At 31.9% G+C, this 18,793-nt stretch overlaps 1 protein-coding gene and 1 pseudogene across 1 annotated transcript; both read left to right on the plus strand.

Moving 5' to 3' along the window:
- Positions 1-8,783: 8,783 nt before the first annotated feature.
- On the plus strand, positions 8,784-9,454 carry LOC116032864. Its single transcript, XM_031275606.1, has one exon. The coding sequence runs from the start codon at positions 8,986-8,988 to the stop codon at positions 9,295-9,297; it is 312 nt and encodes a 103-aa protein (XP_031131466.1). The 5' UTR covers positions 8,784-8,985; the 3' UTR covers positions 9,298-9,454.
- A 4,720-nt stretch (positions 9,455-14,174) lies between these two features.
- The window catches only part of LOC116033224, a 14,960-nt pseudogene continuing 10,341 nt past the window's right edge, over positions 14,175-18,793 (plus strand).

The following is an 18,793-nucleotide window of genomic DNA, read 5'->3' on the forward strand; positions in this document are numbered from 1 at the left end:
AAAAATAATCGAAATGTCTTTGTATTTAACGATATTTCAATGATTTTATTGACGGAAGACCAAAAATGATCATGTCATAATAATACTAGGACCAAATGTGAATGTTCTGATAAAAAAAAAGACAAAAAATGGACTGTCACCAATAAATCTAGGACCAAAAAATTGAATTAACTCTTAAAAAAAGTTTAAGTCTTGTAGGTGTGAGATCATCTTTATTCATCTCACATGAGATGTATAATATTTTTAACAAAAAATTGTGTGAGACCGTCTCATGGATCTTTATTCGTGAGATTGGCCGGGTCAAGATTAAATGTAATACTTATATTAGTAAATGCAATACTAAATTATGAATAAAGTATTACATTTTATATTGACCTGACCTGTCTCATGGATAAAGATCCGTGGGACGGTCTCACACAAGTATGACCCAATATTTTTTAATTAACATGTAATTATATACACTTATACAAAATATTATATTTTAACTAAAAAGTATTTTATGGCTCACGGTAAAACAGCCTCACACAAATTTTATTAAAAAAAAAATCTTTTTTTAATTAATGTCACGTGAAGTAGTGACTTTTAATTAGGGATGACAACAATTTTGTTAATTCTATAATGCAACTTCTAGAGAAGCAAATTGAAATGGCACGGCTGAGGGTGATGGAACATACAATCATTTTCATAGGTAGGCACTAGTGGAGAACCAAAATGAAGTCTAAAACCCGGAGAGCACTAAGATATTGGCTTTATTTGGATTACGTTTAAGTTCAATTAACCACACATTTGGGAATTGGAATAATTATTGATTTGATTTAGCCCTACTAAGCGTGTTTTCTCCAACACTATCCATATATATAAATCTACTAATTAAGAGTGGTGGTGCATGTGGACCCCACTATCATTTCAACTAAAATCCTACTAGCACTATATTTGTTTTTAATTAAATCTTATATTATTTGATTGATTTTTATTTAATATTCGTATTATATTTAGCCGGTTCATGATTAACAATCATATTTAATTCATTTGTTGTTAATAAATTGGTCAACTTGAGTACCATTTAATAGTGTAGGATTGTATAAAATTTTAATATAAGTAACGCTACACATCAAAATTGTCTTATTTGAAAACGTCTGGATAAAGAAGATATTTTAAGTACAAATGTACCTAGGTTTGTACAAGTTGTGTAAACTATTATATTAATTTTTTTATATGTATAAAAGTCTAAAAAATACTCTGTAACTTAATATATATACTACACAAGCTAAGACTTATCATATCAATGAACATGACTTGATTGATTGTGATTGTGAGAGTATTTCTATAACTATTTGAGACTTTGTTTTATATATACTTATGCTCCATTGCTAAATGGTACTTGACATGATGGATTGACTTTTTTTTTTTGAGTTCTACTGACTCGGTTACAATGTAGTATCTGTTCATAGCTACTTTCTCAATCTACTGAAGCACAAAGAGTCAACAGATGCCTCCACTGAGGCTCGAACCCACTCCTTTCCACATGGGAGTGTACATCGGATGCCGCTTGACCACAAGGTCTTTGGCATGGATTGACTTTGATACTATGGTGCTTATTAAGAAATCAATTTAGGGAAAAGTCCCATAAATTTTGATTGGTGGCCTGGTAATCAATTGCAAGATAAGATTATAAAACATTTCCATGTATATATAATGCTAAACATGTTGTTTTGTGAAGCACTAGTGGCTGTAGTTTTTTCTTATGCCAAATTATTACAATATTTATATTCTGAGGTGGTATCTAGCTAAGTTCCAATATATGATGTTTGAGTTTTTTGCTCTTTTGTTTTTTCAATTCCCATTATTTATAGTTGAAAGAGTTTTTGAAAGAAATTCAATATGACTTTTGGTGGGGGAATCACAAACTTCACACATTATTTGATAATGTATGGATTGCTTATCAACTATTTATAGGATAGAATTTTTTTTTCTAGTATACTAATGAATACCTAAATTGCCAAATGGTTTATAAGACATTAATTAATTTGATCTGACCAAGTTAATTGCAAAAAGTTACTTGTAACAGCGTTTTGAGAATAGAGTTTTGAAGAAATCAAATTTAAATTAAAAAAAAATTGAACTAAATTTTTATGGGATTGAGACTCCTAATTAAAGAGGAGTGCTCCTCTTACACACAAACCTTCGGGCCCCTGAAACAGGGAGCCTCAAGGCTCCATTCTACATTTCCTACCGATCTGATAGGTGGGAATTAAATGTAGAAAAATAAAGGAGCTTGCTTTATAGCCTCCCATATTTCTTTTTTAAAAAATTAAATATTACAGAGTATTTTTATAAATTTATATCAAATATAAATAATTTTAGATTAATTAATTAAATTAATTAAACAATAAACTGATGTCTTCATATGTTATTTTACATGTAATCAATTAGTTGTAATCAATTAATTTACCAAACACTTTTATACAAATCGCTAATACTATCAGATCACAGTCAGTTATCAACTAACATAAATAGCGCTATTATTAGCTAATTGCTAAACACCTCCAAATTCTAAGATACTTAAAAAAAAAATTAAAGAAGGTTAATGGTAGGAATTTTTATTGTCTCTCTTTTGATCCTAATTTCTCTATATTTATTGCTATTAATGAGCTAGCTCTAAAAAGCGGTGGAGATGGGAAGAGATTTGGATTACACATTAGTGTATTTATCTGCAAAAATTGATTTTGATCTTACTAGTTGGATTGCTAGTGTGGAAAGATCATTCTTTGCTATGAAGATTAGCAACACTTCATTACGCAATCAAATATGTGATGATTTGTTAAATGATTGCATTGCTTAGTTTCGTATTTTGAAAATTAAAAATAAAAATTTAATAGTGTGTTGAATGAGATGGCATGTTCTTTATAATGATCTCAAAATATGAGAGAACCTATATATATTATTTTATAGTTTGTCGTGACTATTGAATATTATATTTTGATTTTTGCATTTAAATTATTTTGTATTCAAACTATTTTAATTAATAACAATACATTTTACTTTTGATTCTAAACAAATATTTTACCTCGACCACCAAAGGCAAGTAAAATTTGTTTGAGATTACTCGGTGAAGAAATAGGTCTTTTGTACCAACTCTATCGTATTTGATGTTCTATCTTTCTCTTTTTTTCTTTTTTCTTTTTTTTTTTAACTTTTCTAGTGGATAATTGTTACCTTACACCAAATTAAAACTAACCTTTGAATAGTTATTTTAATGGAATAAAGTCCAAATTAGCCATTATATTGAACGAAACATGAAAGTGTAATTTGGCCATTGAACGAAAAAAAAAAAAAAAAGAAGAAGAAGAAAGAAGGTGCAATTAAGCCACTCAACACTCCAAATGTATGCAATTTCACCTGATAGCAGGTTAACACCTCATCTAGTAGGTTGCATGTTGACGTGGATGATGATTTGACATTTTTATTTTAAAATTTACTTTTCATTTCTTCTTTTATTTTTGAAAACCCTTTTCAAGCATAAAATCTACTGCAATACATATTCAGTTTTTTTTAGAGATATATATTCAGTTTATAATTTTATATAATAATTAAGAAATTAATAAATAGAATGAAGCAGGATCCCCTTCGCAGTGCACTACTTTGGAGCTAAATTAATTAAGCAAAAGGTGGACCAAACACTACTTTAATTTGGTGCTAAAACCTCTCTTCCCAGTGCACTTCCTATCATTATAATTTACAAAACAATTTGCTGCAGTACCTAGTTCTTTTGTATGAACATATATACCTTTCAAATATTTTTCAATGAACCAAACGGGTTATAAGAAATTGAAACTACAAATTGATGAAGCTACGAACTAATAAACTTCAATATGATGAAACCCCGAAACAACAGCGAACCAAATAGGAATTTCAGGCGTGAATTGAGAATTTCACAATTGATTTGGAGATTTTTGATTTAGCTTCTTTTTTTTTTTTAAAGAATGATTGAAGCTTAGTTTGCCTAATTTGCCTAGTACGTGGTGGAAGAAAGAGTAAAGAAAGAAATGAAAGGACCAGGTGCGTACTACAACAGATTTTATGCAAGAAAAGGATTTTCAAAAAAAATGAAAAGAAAATTTAAAAAGAAAATGTCAAGTCATTTTCCATGTCAACATGCAACCTACTAGATAGAGTGTTAACCTGCTATCAGATGAAATTACATACATTTAGAGTGTTGAATGACTTAATTACACTTTTTTTTCGTTCAATGGTCAAATTGTACTTCACGTTTCGTTTAGTGATCAATTTGAACCTTATTCATATTTTAATGTGAATTTCCTTCATTCAAATTAATTAAAGAAGACTTTCATTGATACAAATTAAAAATCTATGTGTATAGATTTGTTCTCACAATATGGTTAAAACTAATCATTGCAACTCCCAATTATTTCATCAATTGCTCCGTACGCTTAGCTCACCAATCAACTAACTTTCCCTTATTCCTCTTAAGACTTGTTTGGACATTCATTCCTTTCTTATGTACGTGTCTAATAAATACTTGTGCTTGGTTAGTTTAAATTTTTGGACATATATATAAACTCTTGTAAAATTAATCTAGATAATTATTGATTTGTTGCTAGGATAGGTAGGATATTTGAAAAGCCGCACTATATATGGATGGTACTTATTCATTACGAATTGGTACAAATTAAAGAAAAATAGAGATTTTTTTTGAAAACTAGAGATAATGTGCAGTTGAAGATTTGTTATATATATGCTTGGAATGTCGTAATCAAGTGACAGTTTGCATACACTTTGCAAGACAAAAACCAAGAAAAGCACCAACTTTATTTTGTTATTTTTTCATCAGTTTATACTTATATTGAAACTTTTCTTGTATAAATTAAAGGACAAATAATTGCCAATCAGTTCAGATTCCCAGCCGCAACTTGCTTCATTCTTCATCTCTGCGACAATTCTTTTTGGGATTATTTACTTATACCAAATCATATATCCTCCACATGGCCACATGCATATATGTTCAATACCATGAATTAAGCTCAATATATATGTAGTATGCCAATTGGCACTGCTGCCTCTTAATTGCATCCAGCATAATCCAGAAATTATGGGATAATTTCTCCCTTTTTTTTTTTTTTTTGAGTATTGTTGACTTTGTTATTTCATAGCTACGTTCTCAACCAAATGAATCACAAAGAGTCAATTTCTCCCATTAAATCTCATATAAATATCAAAACTTTTTACCTTCACTTTTCAGACGTGCAAGAGCGCACTTGGGTGTCAGGTACATATGTGCAAGAGCACACTTTTCAACACTACCAAACGCATTTTTTGACATGTACAAGTACAAAACTATAAGTGCATTTTATTGTATATAAAGTGCATTCAAGAAAGTTTCGCTTGTTAGATATTAAAGAATATAATGCACTTGATATTGCTGGGAAAGTACTCAAAATTTGAGATAATTATTAAAATGCTATTACGTATTTTTCTCTTGCTTCAAAATTGTTGATATTCTAATATTGCATATTAATTTAAAAGTATTTCAAATGAAATAATCATCAAAATGCTACTACGTTTTTTTCTTGCTTCAAAATTGTTGATCTTCTAATATTACATTTTAATTTAAAAGTATTACAGTTTTCATCAAAAGTATTACACTTTACATTATAAGTAACAAACATTTTATTCTTAATTAGTATTACATTTTTCAACATAAGTATTACATTTTCATCTTGACCCTATTTGTCTCACAATTAAGGATTCGTGAGACAATCTCACAAGAAACTCATCCCAATCATAAATAAGTTTTGAATCAATCAAATAGTCTCATAATTCATGGACTGTTGATGAGATTACTTGAGTTTTTTCTAAATTAACCAAAAGTCTGGGTTCAAGTCCTGGGAGCCTTTGTAATAATTCAATAGTTATCTGGTAGACCATGATGCATGTAGCAACATGCATTCAATGTATTCCTATTTTTTCTCATTTTGTTTTTATACATATAAAATTAATGCATTAAAAATATGTCATTAAAAAGGTCTAAAATAAGAATACATTTCTCATATAAAATTATATATATTAAATATGATCTATAGATACATAAAGTCATCATTACTTTAGTTTAATGTTCATATACGTACATAAAGTTTTGTTTCTATGAACATATAGAAGAAACATTATAAACTTACTATAAAGCGAACGGAAATAGATATGATGTACCTGCATTTAGTGCTTAGTGTCATTAAGTTTTGTTTTTATGAATATATAGAAAGATATCATAAATTTACTTTATAGTGAACAGAAATAGATCAGATATGATGTACTTGCAGTTTAGTATTTATGTACATTAAGGTTTAGATTTATGATCATATAGACCAAATATTATGAATATAGTACAGAATAAATGTTTTAAACAAAATACGCATGTGGTATAATGTTTATGTACATTAAGATTTGCTTTTATATATGTACATGCAATAGAAGCAACATTATTAACCTAGCTATTATATATACTAGCTATAAAGTGAATAGAAATATATATTTTGTACATGTAGTTTAGAGTTTATGTACATTAAGATTTAGGTTTATGAATCTATAGAATAAATATTATGTACATAATATAAGATAATGTTATTAAATATGATGCACTATTTGATACTTAATATAGAACGACATCAATTTGGATTAACATTTGTTGTGCAATATAATTTGGGTAATGATTATCATGAATCAATATTTTAAAAATTAGTTTTAGAAAAATCTTAGTTAATTTAAGTTTAAGGAGACCTCACCAAATGATTAAACTATGGCCATTAATTTGACCAAGTGGACCTAAGTCTCTAAGTGGAGAAGTTTGATAAAGACCTAACACATTGAACATTTAATATAACATGCATAATAAAACAGACAAGCGAGATAGAATAATTACAACTCTTTAAAAATTATTTTAATTAATAAACTTTGTCGGCAAGTTGGCTTAATGATGGCCCCACCACAAAAAGTCGAAAGAATAATTAAGAAAAATGTTATTTTTACTTTGTATCACATCTCTTACTATTTACACATTTTCATCTTTATCTTTACATTTGTTAGTTATCAATTGGTAAATTAGAATTTAATTGCATAAAATTACATCAAATGGTATAATTTTTCATTAAATAGGAAAAAATTACATTTTCACCCCTGACCTATTATTGAATAACGATTTTAGCTCTGTTCAGCTTAATTATTATTATTTTCTTTTTGAAGCACAAGAGTCAATATGGACTGCACTGAGGCTCGAACCCACCACTTCCCATATAGAAGGAAGGATTTGATGCCACTGGACTACAAGGTCCTTGGCATTCAGCTTAATTATTAAACTCAAACACATAAATTCTCATATGAGAAAATCATTTTGTATTACTAAATGGTCATTGGTAATAATTTTAGTGTCCTTAAATGCGAAACAATTATGAATTACAACTTTTATTCGATCAGTCATAAGTCATAACTTTATAATTAGAAACTAAAATTGCAACGTGAGAAGAAAAAAATTGCAGCATAATTAAAAAATTTGAGAATTATACATGCTAAAACTAAATAATTAGAACTAATTAATATCGTTATTCAATCACAATTTAAGAACTAAATCGACACTAATTCTCTAGAAAATTGAATGCAAATAATAACATAGTATATAGGGTAATCCCAGTCAAGTTGGCTAAGAATATAAACTTATAACTACAAGTTCACGAATTCGAATCATATCCTTCTTGATTTGAGATGGTCAACTATAGACAACCTAAGTTGATTTACTTCCTTGTGGTCATTTACGGGCTAGAATTACAATGCGGAGTTTACTCATTGCACACTCTCGGATAGTGACTGCGGGTTTCCCTCGTCACCCCAAAAATAATAGAGTAGATGAAAAAATTAAGCATATAATATATAAATAATATAATAAGGGTGTGTTTGATTTGCACATTGGAATCAGAATCGGAATGAAAATCAAATACTTTTTAATGGTAATAGGTTTTGGTGAAAGTATTTTGCATGTTTGATAGTAACTAGGGTGCAATTGGAATGATTACTAATATTGTTGTTTGGTTATGTATGACCCTATAATGAGAATAAATGTTTTGAAAATACAAAAATAAAAAAAATCAAGACAATTAATCATAATATAATGGCATCCAAACCACCAATATAAACAAACAAACAAATATCAACACAAAAATCTAAAAGCACTAATCTAAACTTTAAAATCAAATTACTAATAAGATAAAATGATACTCGTTTTTAATTAGGGAATTGAGCTTTTAATTAGAGGGGTAATCAAATCTCATAGTTGTGTTTCAAAAAGTTGTCAACAAAACACTAACTATAATTTTGATTTCCATTCTTGATATAAAAACCGATGAACCAAACACACCCTAAATGTGTAATCTAACAATCAATCTAAAAAACAAAGTCGATGTTACTTGAAACCGGTCGTTATACCGTGGACCATGCACCATGGCTGATAGGGAATTGCAGTTGTGCGGAACATAGGCTGTTTCATCCGCCTGGAACTGCAAATGTGTAAAACTGATACTGTACTGCAGTTGTGTTGAACGGATGAAACGGTCTCTGTTCCGCGCAACTGCAGTTCCCTTTCAACACAATATTTGGTCATGGTACACAGTATAATTTGCGACTTGAAACCCATCACATCAAAAAGTAATCCCCTAGACCACATCCATCCATTCATAGTGAGATTAAACCATCAATATAAGTTCCTACACATAATAATTGGTTAGCATGTACAAATACACAAAGCACCTAATTCTCACCACCACTACCCACAACACCAGATCAGAGCCAAGAAAAATCAAAGGCACATCAAAAACCACCATTATTCCCAAACTAGCTTAGCATACCAATAATTCAAATTAAAAACCCACCAAAACTAGTGAATACAATCACAAGCTAAGCTATCTAAGCTTCAGCGGGCACAGCATGTGGAGAATTCTTGCAGTCATAAGCCAGAACCTGGGGAACATGGGGAAGAGCCCGCGGGTGGCGGACGAGAGCATGCTGGCGGCGGCGGCGGAGATTCCGGCGGCGGTTTTAGGGCGGAGGAGAGGCCGCCGCGTTTCGGTTGTAGTTTATGGAATATTCCGGGCTCCGTTGTCGTTGTTTTCTTGCTTGAGCCGCCCTCCGGCCAACGGATCAATGGATGGGGTTTGGGTCACCGGAGATTTCGCGCAGATGTCGGAAATGAATCATCTCATGGTTAGTGATAGCATGCGTTATGCAATATTGATGTGAAAATATATAATTATTCTAATAAATATATAACAATAATAAAAGTAGTTTTTAAGGATGTTTTTCTTTTGTTGTTGTTATTGTTGAGAGCGTATATATTAAGTATTTAACTACCTCGTTACATACATACAAATTAATACTCCATCTTACTTTCCATGTATTTGTTTTGCTGGTTTGTTTTTCAATCTTTTTCTTAGCCTTCTTTTCGAGGGGAAAGGTGAAATTATTGGAACGACTTAATTTATAGCGGTGTAATCATGCTTTAATAGGTCAGGGTGTCTAATTACACTGTTATTATTAGATTTTTATAGCTCAAGCTGAAAATTTTGCAATTGAAGCTATTCGATAACACAACTAGCTTCCATCAAACTATTATTCCCTAATTGAGACTTTTGTAGCTTCAATCAATCTCTTACATGTATCTTTAGTAGAGTTGGTAGGTGAGGTGTTTATAGTATGACAAATTTGTACTTTTGGTAAATTTTGATTAATTAGGCTTTATATATTTAGTAGTATTGAACTATTGATGAATCTTGGAGGTGACTAACAATTTTTTGTTTTTTTTTTCTTTTTTTTTCTAAATAAACATTATGGAGTATTATTATTCCGATCCCACAATAAATTTTGAGAATATTTTTAAAGATGAAACAAAGGCTTTCAGCTTGCATGTCCTACTTGTAAGTGACAAACGAATGGTTTGTTCAGTTCATATAATTTTTGAATAGTACTGATTAGTATCTTTTCATAATTAGTGAAGCATAAATAGTCAAGACCGCTATAGCCTCCCATCTGAGAGAGCTATTCGTGCCACTAGACCACAAGGTCATTGACAATGGAAGGATAATATATGCTGAATAAAATGTAAAATCAAATCTCATAAATTTGTGATTGACTCGCTCAGCTCCCATTTATTTTTGGCTTTAATTGTGTTAATATTAGAGGAAAACACATTTTTAATTTCAGAATTATTGACGATTTGTCAATTTGATTCTTCACTATCGTGCGGAGCAAAATGTCCACCATTATACCACATTTTTACTAAATTGGTCCTTCAATATTAGTTGCCACTTGCCAATTTGGTCACTTGGCATATGGACCTACTCACATGAAAACTCATCATGAACCAAGAGACTTGTTAGACGATAATGCAGAATAATTAGAGAACGATGATATATAAATCTATGTGATAGCTGCCAAAGACTTTGTGGTATAGTGGCACCTGGTGTCTTGATTCACACTTTCACATGGATGATGTGAGTGGGTTCAAGTCTCAGTGGAGGCAATTGTTGACTATGAACAGAATGCAATATATGGATCAAATTTAACCCAAATAAACATTTTAATTAGTCAACTAATAATTAAAAGAATGCAATATATATATATATATATATATATATATATATATATATANATATATATATATATATATATATATATATATATATATATACTGTAATAAGAAGTAATATAATAAATATGAGTTAATACTTAAAATGGTCACTCGAATAGGCTATAATTCTCAACTTAGTCCTTGACTACCAATTCATCACTTAGAATAGTCCATTGACTATACAAAATTTTACTCAATTTAGTCCAGTACTTACATCGAGCACTACTACATTCAATAAAGTTTTACATAAATGGATCATTTTGAATGAATTGATAATCAAAGATTCAATAAAGTTTTACATAAATGGATCATTTTGAATGAATTGATAATCAAAGACTAATTTAGGAATTATGACCCAGTCAAGAGATTATTTTGAATATATATTATCTCAATTAGTTGTCTTGCATCACATTATGTAAATTGTTTAAATTGTCGATCACCTTTAATTGTACTCGCCAAGTTTACAAACTCCGGTCCATGCTTAATAATCACCAAATTAATTTTCCATTTTTTTTAAAAGACCAATTTAATTAATTTTAAACAGGGATTCGAACTTGCTATGACCACCCATTTAGAATGGTAATCAAGATAAAATCACACTACATGATAGTTGACATATAAATAAATTAAAAAGCACATAATTTGTTAACTACACATATATAATATGTTAACTATAGAGTATATACACAAAAACACAAAGAAGAGTCATATGTAAGAGAGCTAAAAATCAAATACTTGAAAGATTTCCAAGACACCCAATTTTAATTTTCTAATCCATGATTTGTCAAGCTCCTCAAAATGAGTTTCCTCCAACAAATGAAGATCAACCAGCTCTGCTACATACTTTCTTAAATGTTCAAGACCTTATTGCTAACTTGGAGGATTTGATCAAAATACTCAACTACATCTTTTATCTTCCTAGCCACAACTAAACGATTTCAATATATAGTTGGGGGATAGGTCATGGGTTCAAGCCTCACTGGGAGCGGTGTGCATGGGCGGTATTGAGTACTCTTTGTTCTTCAATAGGTTGAGAAAGTAATTGTGAATAGATACTACATTGTAATAAAGAAAAAATTATAAGTGCATTTAGAATCAAAATTGTTTGACTTTAGACGACCGTGTTGATTGAGTAGACAATAAAAGTAAAAAAAAAAAAAAACTTTTAGACAATTCTTTTTTTTTTAACCACAAAAAAAAAAATGTATGAGGTTAATTCCAATATTGAATTAGCTATTCAAATGTATGAGTTAACAAAAACAAATGAAAAATATGTGTTCTGTGTTGAGTATATATGAACCAAAATAATGCATTTAATCAAAGGCCTAGGGATTACCCTGTTTTCTCATTCTTATCATCCGGGTTGGAAAAATCATCCTAATTTTTCTTGGGATAATAATAATCAAAATAATTTTCAACCAATTGTTCCACCCCAACCTAAAAACCCATCTTTGGAGGATACCTTGCAAAACTTCATGTAGGTTTGCACTAGTTAACCCCAACCTAAAAGCCCATCTTTGGAGGATACTCTACAGAATTTCGTGCAGGTATGCAATAGGTAGTAAGAAGTGATTGAGCAGCGATTCCAGCGAAGTAAGACTTCTTTGAGAAAACTAGAAGTACAAGTGGGCCAAATCGTTGAAGCTTTACAACAACATATGTGTGCCAGACTGCCAAGTAAGTTACCTAGTCAACCTAACGAAGCTAAGGCTATAACAGTTTTAAGGAGTGATAGAGTAATTGAAAACAATTTAGAAGACAATACCAATCCTAAACAAATTGACGTAGCCGAGAAAATGAAAATTGATGATGGTGTTTTTGTTGATAAGGATGATCCTAAATTTTATAAATATGATGATCCTTATGTGCCTCCCAAACTTATGTGCCCCCAATCCCTTTTGATGTTCAAAATGAAAAATTGATCATGACTCTACTTGATGAAATTGTTGAGTTTTCAATTTTGAAACCTTTGGATTTGTCTGATAAATCTAATCAATATTTTGGATGTTGTGCAAAAACATAAGTTGGAGTTGGATAAATTCCGAAAGGAGAATCTTTTGAATGGCGATACGTTGCTCAAAAAGTGATTTCTTCTTATCATTTAAAAACTGCAATGCCAAATGAGAATTGCACAAAAGAAAAAAATGAACCATGGAGGAATTTCTTTCTCTTCTTCATTCCTATTTCACAATATTGGGGACAATGTTGGAAATAAATGTAGGGAAGGGACTGATATCCTACAATGGTTTAAAAATCTCAAAAAAATTAATTTTTTTGTGTACCTTTTGATTTCCATAAGCCATTTTATTTTAAAATTCTAGCATTAGGTTGAGTTTTGCCTTGGTGAGTCTTTTGAATAGCATGTGATGAATATAATGTAAGTTTTTGTCAATTCTCAGTGTGTATAATACATGTGACTAATAATTGTTATTGTTATTTTCGTTTTATTTTAATTCTTTGAATAACTTTGTTTAAAAAATTTAGCATTAGAAAAATATAAATGTATTTTTGAAATCATAAAAACCCTTATATGTTCTATATAATTTCAGTGATGGTTTTTATGTCGGCTTCATTTTATATACCTTTTTCACAATCTCAGCCTTACATCTATAAAAATCGGACGGATTAGATCAAATTTTAAAAATAAAATGCAGTGGCATTTTTGTAATTATCGTCAACTTCACTTTGCAAACTTGAATACTTACAGCACGTTTGGTTAACGAAATGATTTTGAGTTAATAGGAATGTTATTCCATAACGAATGAAATAGGCAAGGAATAGTATATGAATTGTATTCTATTATTTGGTTCACGAAAAGAATAGACTTTATGAATTATATTAGATTGCTTGGTAAATATGTAGTAGTAGTATTCTAATTACATAAAGTTAATATTCTAATTACATAAAGTTTATATCGACATTGTATAGACTATTTGTTAAAATCTAGTCTCTCTTATATAGAGCGTGTGTGAAAATTTATTTATTTATTTATAAAATAAATCCAACAAATAGAAAAAATCATATACAAATTAAACAACATATACATTCACCATAGAATCAGAAAATATATTGCGAAGGCAGAAGAGTTTGAACCTAAAAGAGATGTAAACTTTAGGTTTAATTGAGGGGTAAAATAGGAAATAGCAACTTTAGGTTATTCCTGAGAACTCAGGAATAGCCTAATACCTAGGGAGGCTAGGAATCTCTATTCCCCTTGCAAGGGGAATAGGTCGTTTCCAGGAACATTGTTCATGGAAATAGAAGTTTTTACCAAACAAAGGAATATACATATTATTGGGAATATTATTCCATTCAAGACCTATTCGCAAATTAAACCAAATGTGCCATTAGGGTGTGTTTGGTTCACAAAAGGGAATCAGAATCGGAATGAGAATCAAATACTTGGTAATGATAATGGATTTTGGTGAAGTATTTTGCATGTTTGGTAGTATGGTAGAATTGAAATGATTATCAATATTTGTATTTGGTAATGTATGAGTCTATAACAGGAATAAAGGTTTTTAAAATACAAAAATATGGAAAGGGGTGGGTTCGAGCCTCAGTGGATGCGATATTGACTCTTTGTGCTTCAGTAGGTTGAGAAATGCTTAAGATGGAATGATGCTCGTTTTTAATTAAGGAATGGCATGGGGTTTTAATTGAAGGGTAATCAAATCCATAGTTGTGTTTTAAAAGTTGTCAACCAAACACTAACTACGATTTTGATTCTCATTCCTAGTGTGCAAACCCATGAACCAAACACAACCTTAAATATGCAATCTGTGACAACTAAACATGCAAACCTGGATAAATTTTAAAAAGTCAATGAAAAGTTAAATTTTAAATTTAAACCGTAAATGCTAGACCCTAAGTAGTAAAAAGTGAACCCCTATACCAAATAAAACAGAAAACGCAGTCATAAACTCTAAAATCCAAACTCTAAGTGCAACGCACTTTCACGTTTTTGTAAGTGCAATCTTTTAATACTAAATGTGCAATATGTTAATACTAAATGTGCAAACATGGAAAATTTTGAAAAATGTAGATTTTAGTGTTCAAATTTGCATAGTAAAATTGGTGATAATTACGAAAATGCCACTATACTATTTAAAAAAATCTGTTATGATCTTTCCAATTTTTTTACATGTAAGACTAAGATTGGCGCTCTTAGTTTTCTCCTAAGGACATGTTCTCATGTGATTATGTGTGTGTGTGTGTACACACAAAGAAAGATGATCATATGAAAACAAGCTCCGAAGAGAAAACTAAGAACTAATATCAACCTTATACCTAGAAAAATCGTACAATTCTAATGAAATTTTGGGGAAACAAATTGCGGTGACTTTTTTGTAATTTTTCGTCAACTTTATCATGCTACCGTGCAACTTTTAGCAATATACAGTGCACTTCTCAAGATTATCCAGAAATAATGCACATTATATTATTAAAAAGTGTACTCAATGGTATTAAAAATTTCACTTTGCATAATACAAAGTTTATGACTTAGTTTTTTGGGTTTATTTGATGTTTTGGTTTTACGTTTGGTTTTGTATATATATTAGAAAATATACAGTTAGGAGTAAATCAATCTTATTAGAAGTTGTGCATTCCTATACAGAATATTGTGCATTCCTATATATGTATGTGTGTGTGTGTGTGCGTGGGCGCACGCGCGCGCGTGAAAAGGATCATATGAGAACTTGCTTACATGAGAGAATTAAGAACCAATTTCAATCTTACTTCTTGATAAAATCACATGGTTCTGATGAAATTTAAAAAAAAAAATGCAGTGGGCATTGTTTATAAATGTTATCAACTTTAATGTGTACTTTTCAATACTATAGAGTGCACTTTTGAGAACTTTGCAAAGTGCGCTTTGATTTTATTTGATGTTTTCATTTTATGTTTGGTTTAACGGTTCACTTTTTATTTGTTAGGGTTTAAAATTTAGTTTTTTTGTCGATATTTTTAAAAGTTATCTAAAAATGCACTGTCTATTATTAAAAAGTGCATTGTATAATATTAAAAGTTTCCCATTAAAGTTCGCGAATATTACAATAATGCCATCGTATTTTTTTAATTTGATTTGATCCATTCGATTTTTACAGATGTAAGGCTAAGATTGGTTCTTAATTTTCTTCTACAGATATGTTCTCATCGGAGTGTGACCCTATGTATATCATACTAACTAGATAAACCAACCATAAATTAAAATGAGTAAATACTCAAAATGGTCCATCGACTATAGCATAATTCACAAATTGAGTAAAATCCTTTTTTAATCCTAGATTTATGGTGCATTGGACACATTTAGTCCGGTTTTATTAATTTGACCATATTTTACCCAAACTTTATTAAAGTTGGACAATGTTAGTCCTCCCGTTTGAAGGCCGTGAAGTTGAGGGGCACTTCCGTCCTTTCAAGTCCAGGTCCGGAGAAATAGCGATGGATGCCGTGACATTGACGTGAATTTGATAAGCGGCGAGAATGGGGCGTACAACGGATATTCACCGGCCGATAAGAAACTTCGAAAATTGCCGGTGATGTTGCAATTTCACTCTGGGGGATTTGTTAGCGGGAGCAACAATACGGTGGCGAATGATTTATTCTGTAGGAGAATTGCAAAACTGTGCGATGTGATTGTTTTGGGAGTTGGATACAGGTTAGCCCCAAAGAATCGGTACCCGGCAGCCGTTGAGGATGGATTGTAGGTGCTGCAATGGTTGGCGAAGCAATCGAATTTGGCAGGATGTAGTAGATCCTCAAAGAAATTTATATTATCTGTGATCATTGAATTCTTCAGTTTTGGGTGGGTGTTTGTGAACTTTCTACAATGTAGAATTCTTAATAGGAACAACCTAGAAGTCTACTTATTTATTACTTGATATGAATGCTAAGAGGCCATTTGCATATGATTTCTAATCAGGTAAATTCATATATTACTTGATGTGTCCTAACCCCTGCTAAAAGCCCAAGTGAATGAAAACTTCCTGCATCCTCATCTTGTGCAGATGTGTCCTTCTTGGGGTAAGCTGTGGGGGAAACATTGCAGATTATGTGACTCGGAAAGCTATAGAGGCAGGTAAGCTTTTGTAAGGGTGGTCGCGCAGGTTTTGATGTACCCTTTTTTCATTGGAAGTGTTCCAACAAATTCAGAGGTAAAACTGGCAAATTCCTACTTCTACGACAAGGAGACATGTTTACTTGCATGGAAATTATTATTTCCTGAGGAGGAGTTCGAGTTAGACCACCCTGCTGCCAATCCACTTGTCCCGGGAAGGGGTCCTCCATTAAAGCAGATGCCTCCAACATTGACAGTGTTAGGAACATCATGTAATAGGTTTTGATGATACCAACTGTTAAGTAGAAATCCCCAAGTCTCGATACATAGGCAAAACGCTGTAAGTTCGACAAGTAAACCAAGAGCGAAAATACAACCGGGTAACTTTGAGCTCAACTCGGAAAATATTTAAGCTTGAGGGAAATTTGTTTGAACATCTTAGAAGTCTCGTGTGTTGTAATCATATAGACAGATCAGAAGAAAGCATGGGACAACACTGGAGGAATAAGGGTCTGCGAGACATCAACTAAGTCTCGAGACATAAGCAGAGTTCGAGAGGTAGGACCTCTCGATACAGTTATCCAGTTCGAGACATAAACAGAGTTCGAGAGATAGACCTCTCGATATTTGAGTTCGAGACATTAAGCAATCAAGATATCAACCTTGGTCTCGATACACTAACAATTCTCCAACAAAGCTGAATGACGGTCATACTTAAAGTTTGGAGAAGAAGAATATCATGGAGATGGAATAATGAAGAGGTGCCGAACGTGAAGATTTCAAAATGGGCGGAAATGGATGACACGTCAGATTTCCACCACAAACGGTCAAAAGGTGCACCAATGCTGAAGTGGTCTGATTCCCTACAAACAAGGAATAATGGGAATATAAAAAGAGTAACTTTTACCAAAAGACGAAAGTGGAGCATGGACTCAAGAAAGTGAACTATGGAATATTCACTACAAGACAAAGAGGTTCAAGTTACAAGATCACCACTCCATGAAATATGCTGAAAATATGCAAGACCCATGATCAGCATGGGAGACAAATTTCAAACGGAATAATTTTCCCTCCAACGGAATTATTCCTCTACTCTCATATATAAGGACGTAAAGACACAGAAGAAAACCGGAGAAGAAAAAAAGGGGAAAAGAGAGAAAAAGGAGTTAAAAAGAAAAGAGGTTCGAAATTCTTAAGAAGTGTCTGTCTAAAACGTTCAAGTGCAAGTGCTCAACTTGGAATATCATCCTGATATTCAAAACAGCGAGAAAACACATCTTAGTGTTTCAAGAGAGTTACAAAGCTTAAACTGTTATACATCCAGAAGGTGACCAAAGCTGCTCTACATCGAAGTTGATTCAACGATAGCTTGTGGTCAGATTGGAGTCTGTTACATTCAACTGTGACAACCAAAAACACCTTGCTTTGGATTAAGCAAGAGAGGTGGAGTAACCTGGCAGCTGTCCGAGTGAAAGAAACCTGAGGCTTGACGCGGGCTTGGTGATCAAAGGTCAAGTGCTCGAGAGGTGGAGTAGCTGGAAGCGGGGAGAAAGACCTTGGAGAGGCGGAGTAACCTGGGAGCTGTCTTGTGAAGATCCTGAGGCTTGACGCGGGCTTGGTGATCAAAGGTCAAGTGCTCGAGAGGTGGAGTAACAAGAAGCGGGGCGAAAAACCTGAGGCTTGAGGCGGGCTTCGTGATCAAAGCTCAAGCGCTCGATATTGTACTAAAAAGGGAAGTTTTTAGTGCAATCCTTCCAGGGAGTTTCTGGAAGAAGAGTGGACGTAGGCGGGTTGGCCGAACCACTTAAAAATCTCTCTTGCATTTACTTTCTGTTTTTATCTCTCGCTAACCTCTCGATTGCACTGCATATAAACGCACCTCTCGAACTAACTCAAACTCGTGCTAACAAAAAGGGGATAATATTTCCGCTGCGCATAAAACTTTGTCTTCACCTCGTGAGGTATCGAACCTAAACATCCTAAGTTCAATACACACGAGAGGTCGTAAAGATTTGCAAAATCTTATACAAGTCTATTCACCCCCCCCC

Source organism: Ipomoea triloba, chromosome 10 (genome assembly GCF_003576645.1).
Source record: "Ipomoea triloba cultivar NCNSP0323 chromosome 10, ASM357664v1".
NCBI classification, from domain to species: domain Eukaryota; kingdom Viridiplantae; phylum Streptophyta; class Magnoliopsida; order Solanales; family Convolvulaceae; genus Ipomoea; species Ipomoea triloba.

Excerpts from the sequence above, each read along its gene's own strand:
- LOC116032864 (XM_031275606.1), top strand. The coding sequence starts at position 8,986 with ATGTGGAGAATTCTTGCAGTCATAAGCCAGAACCTGGGGAACATGGGG.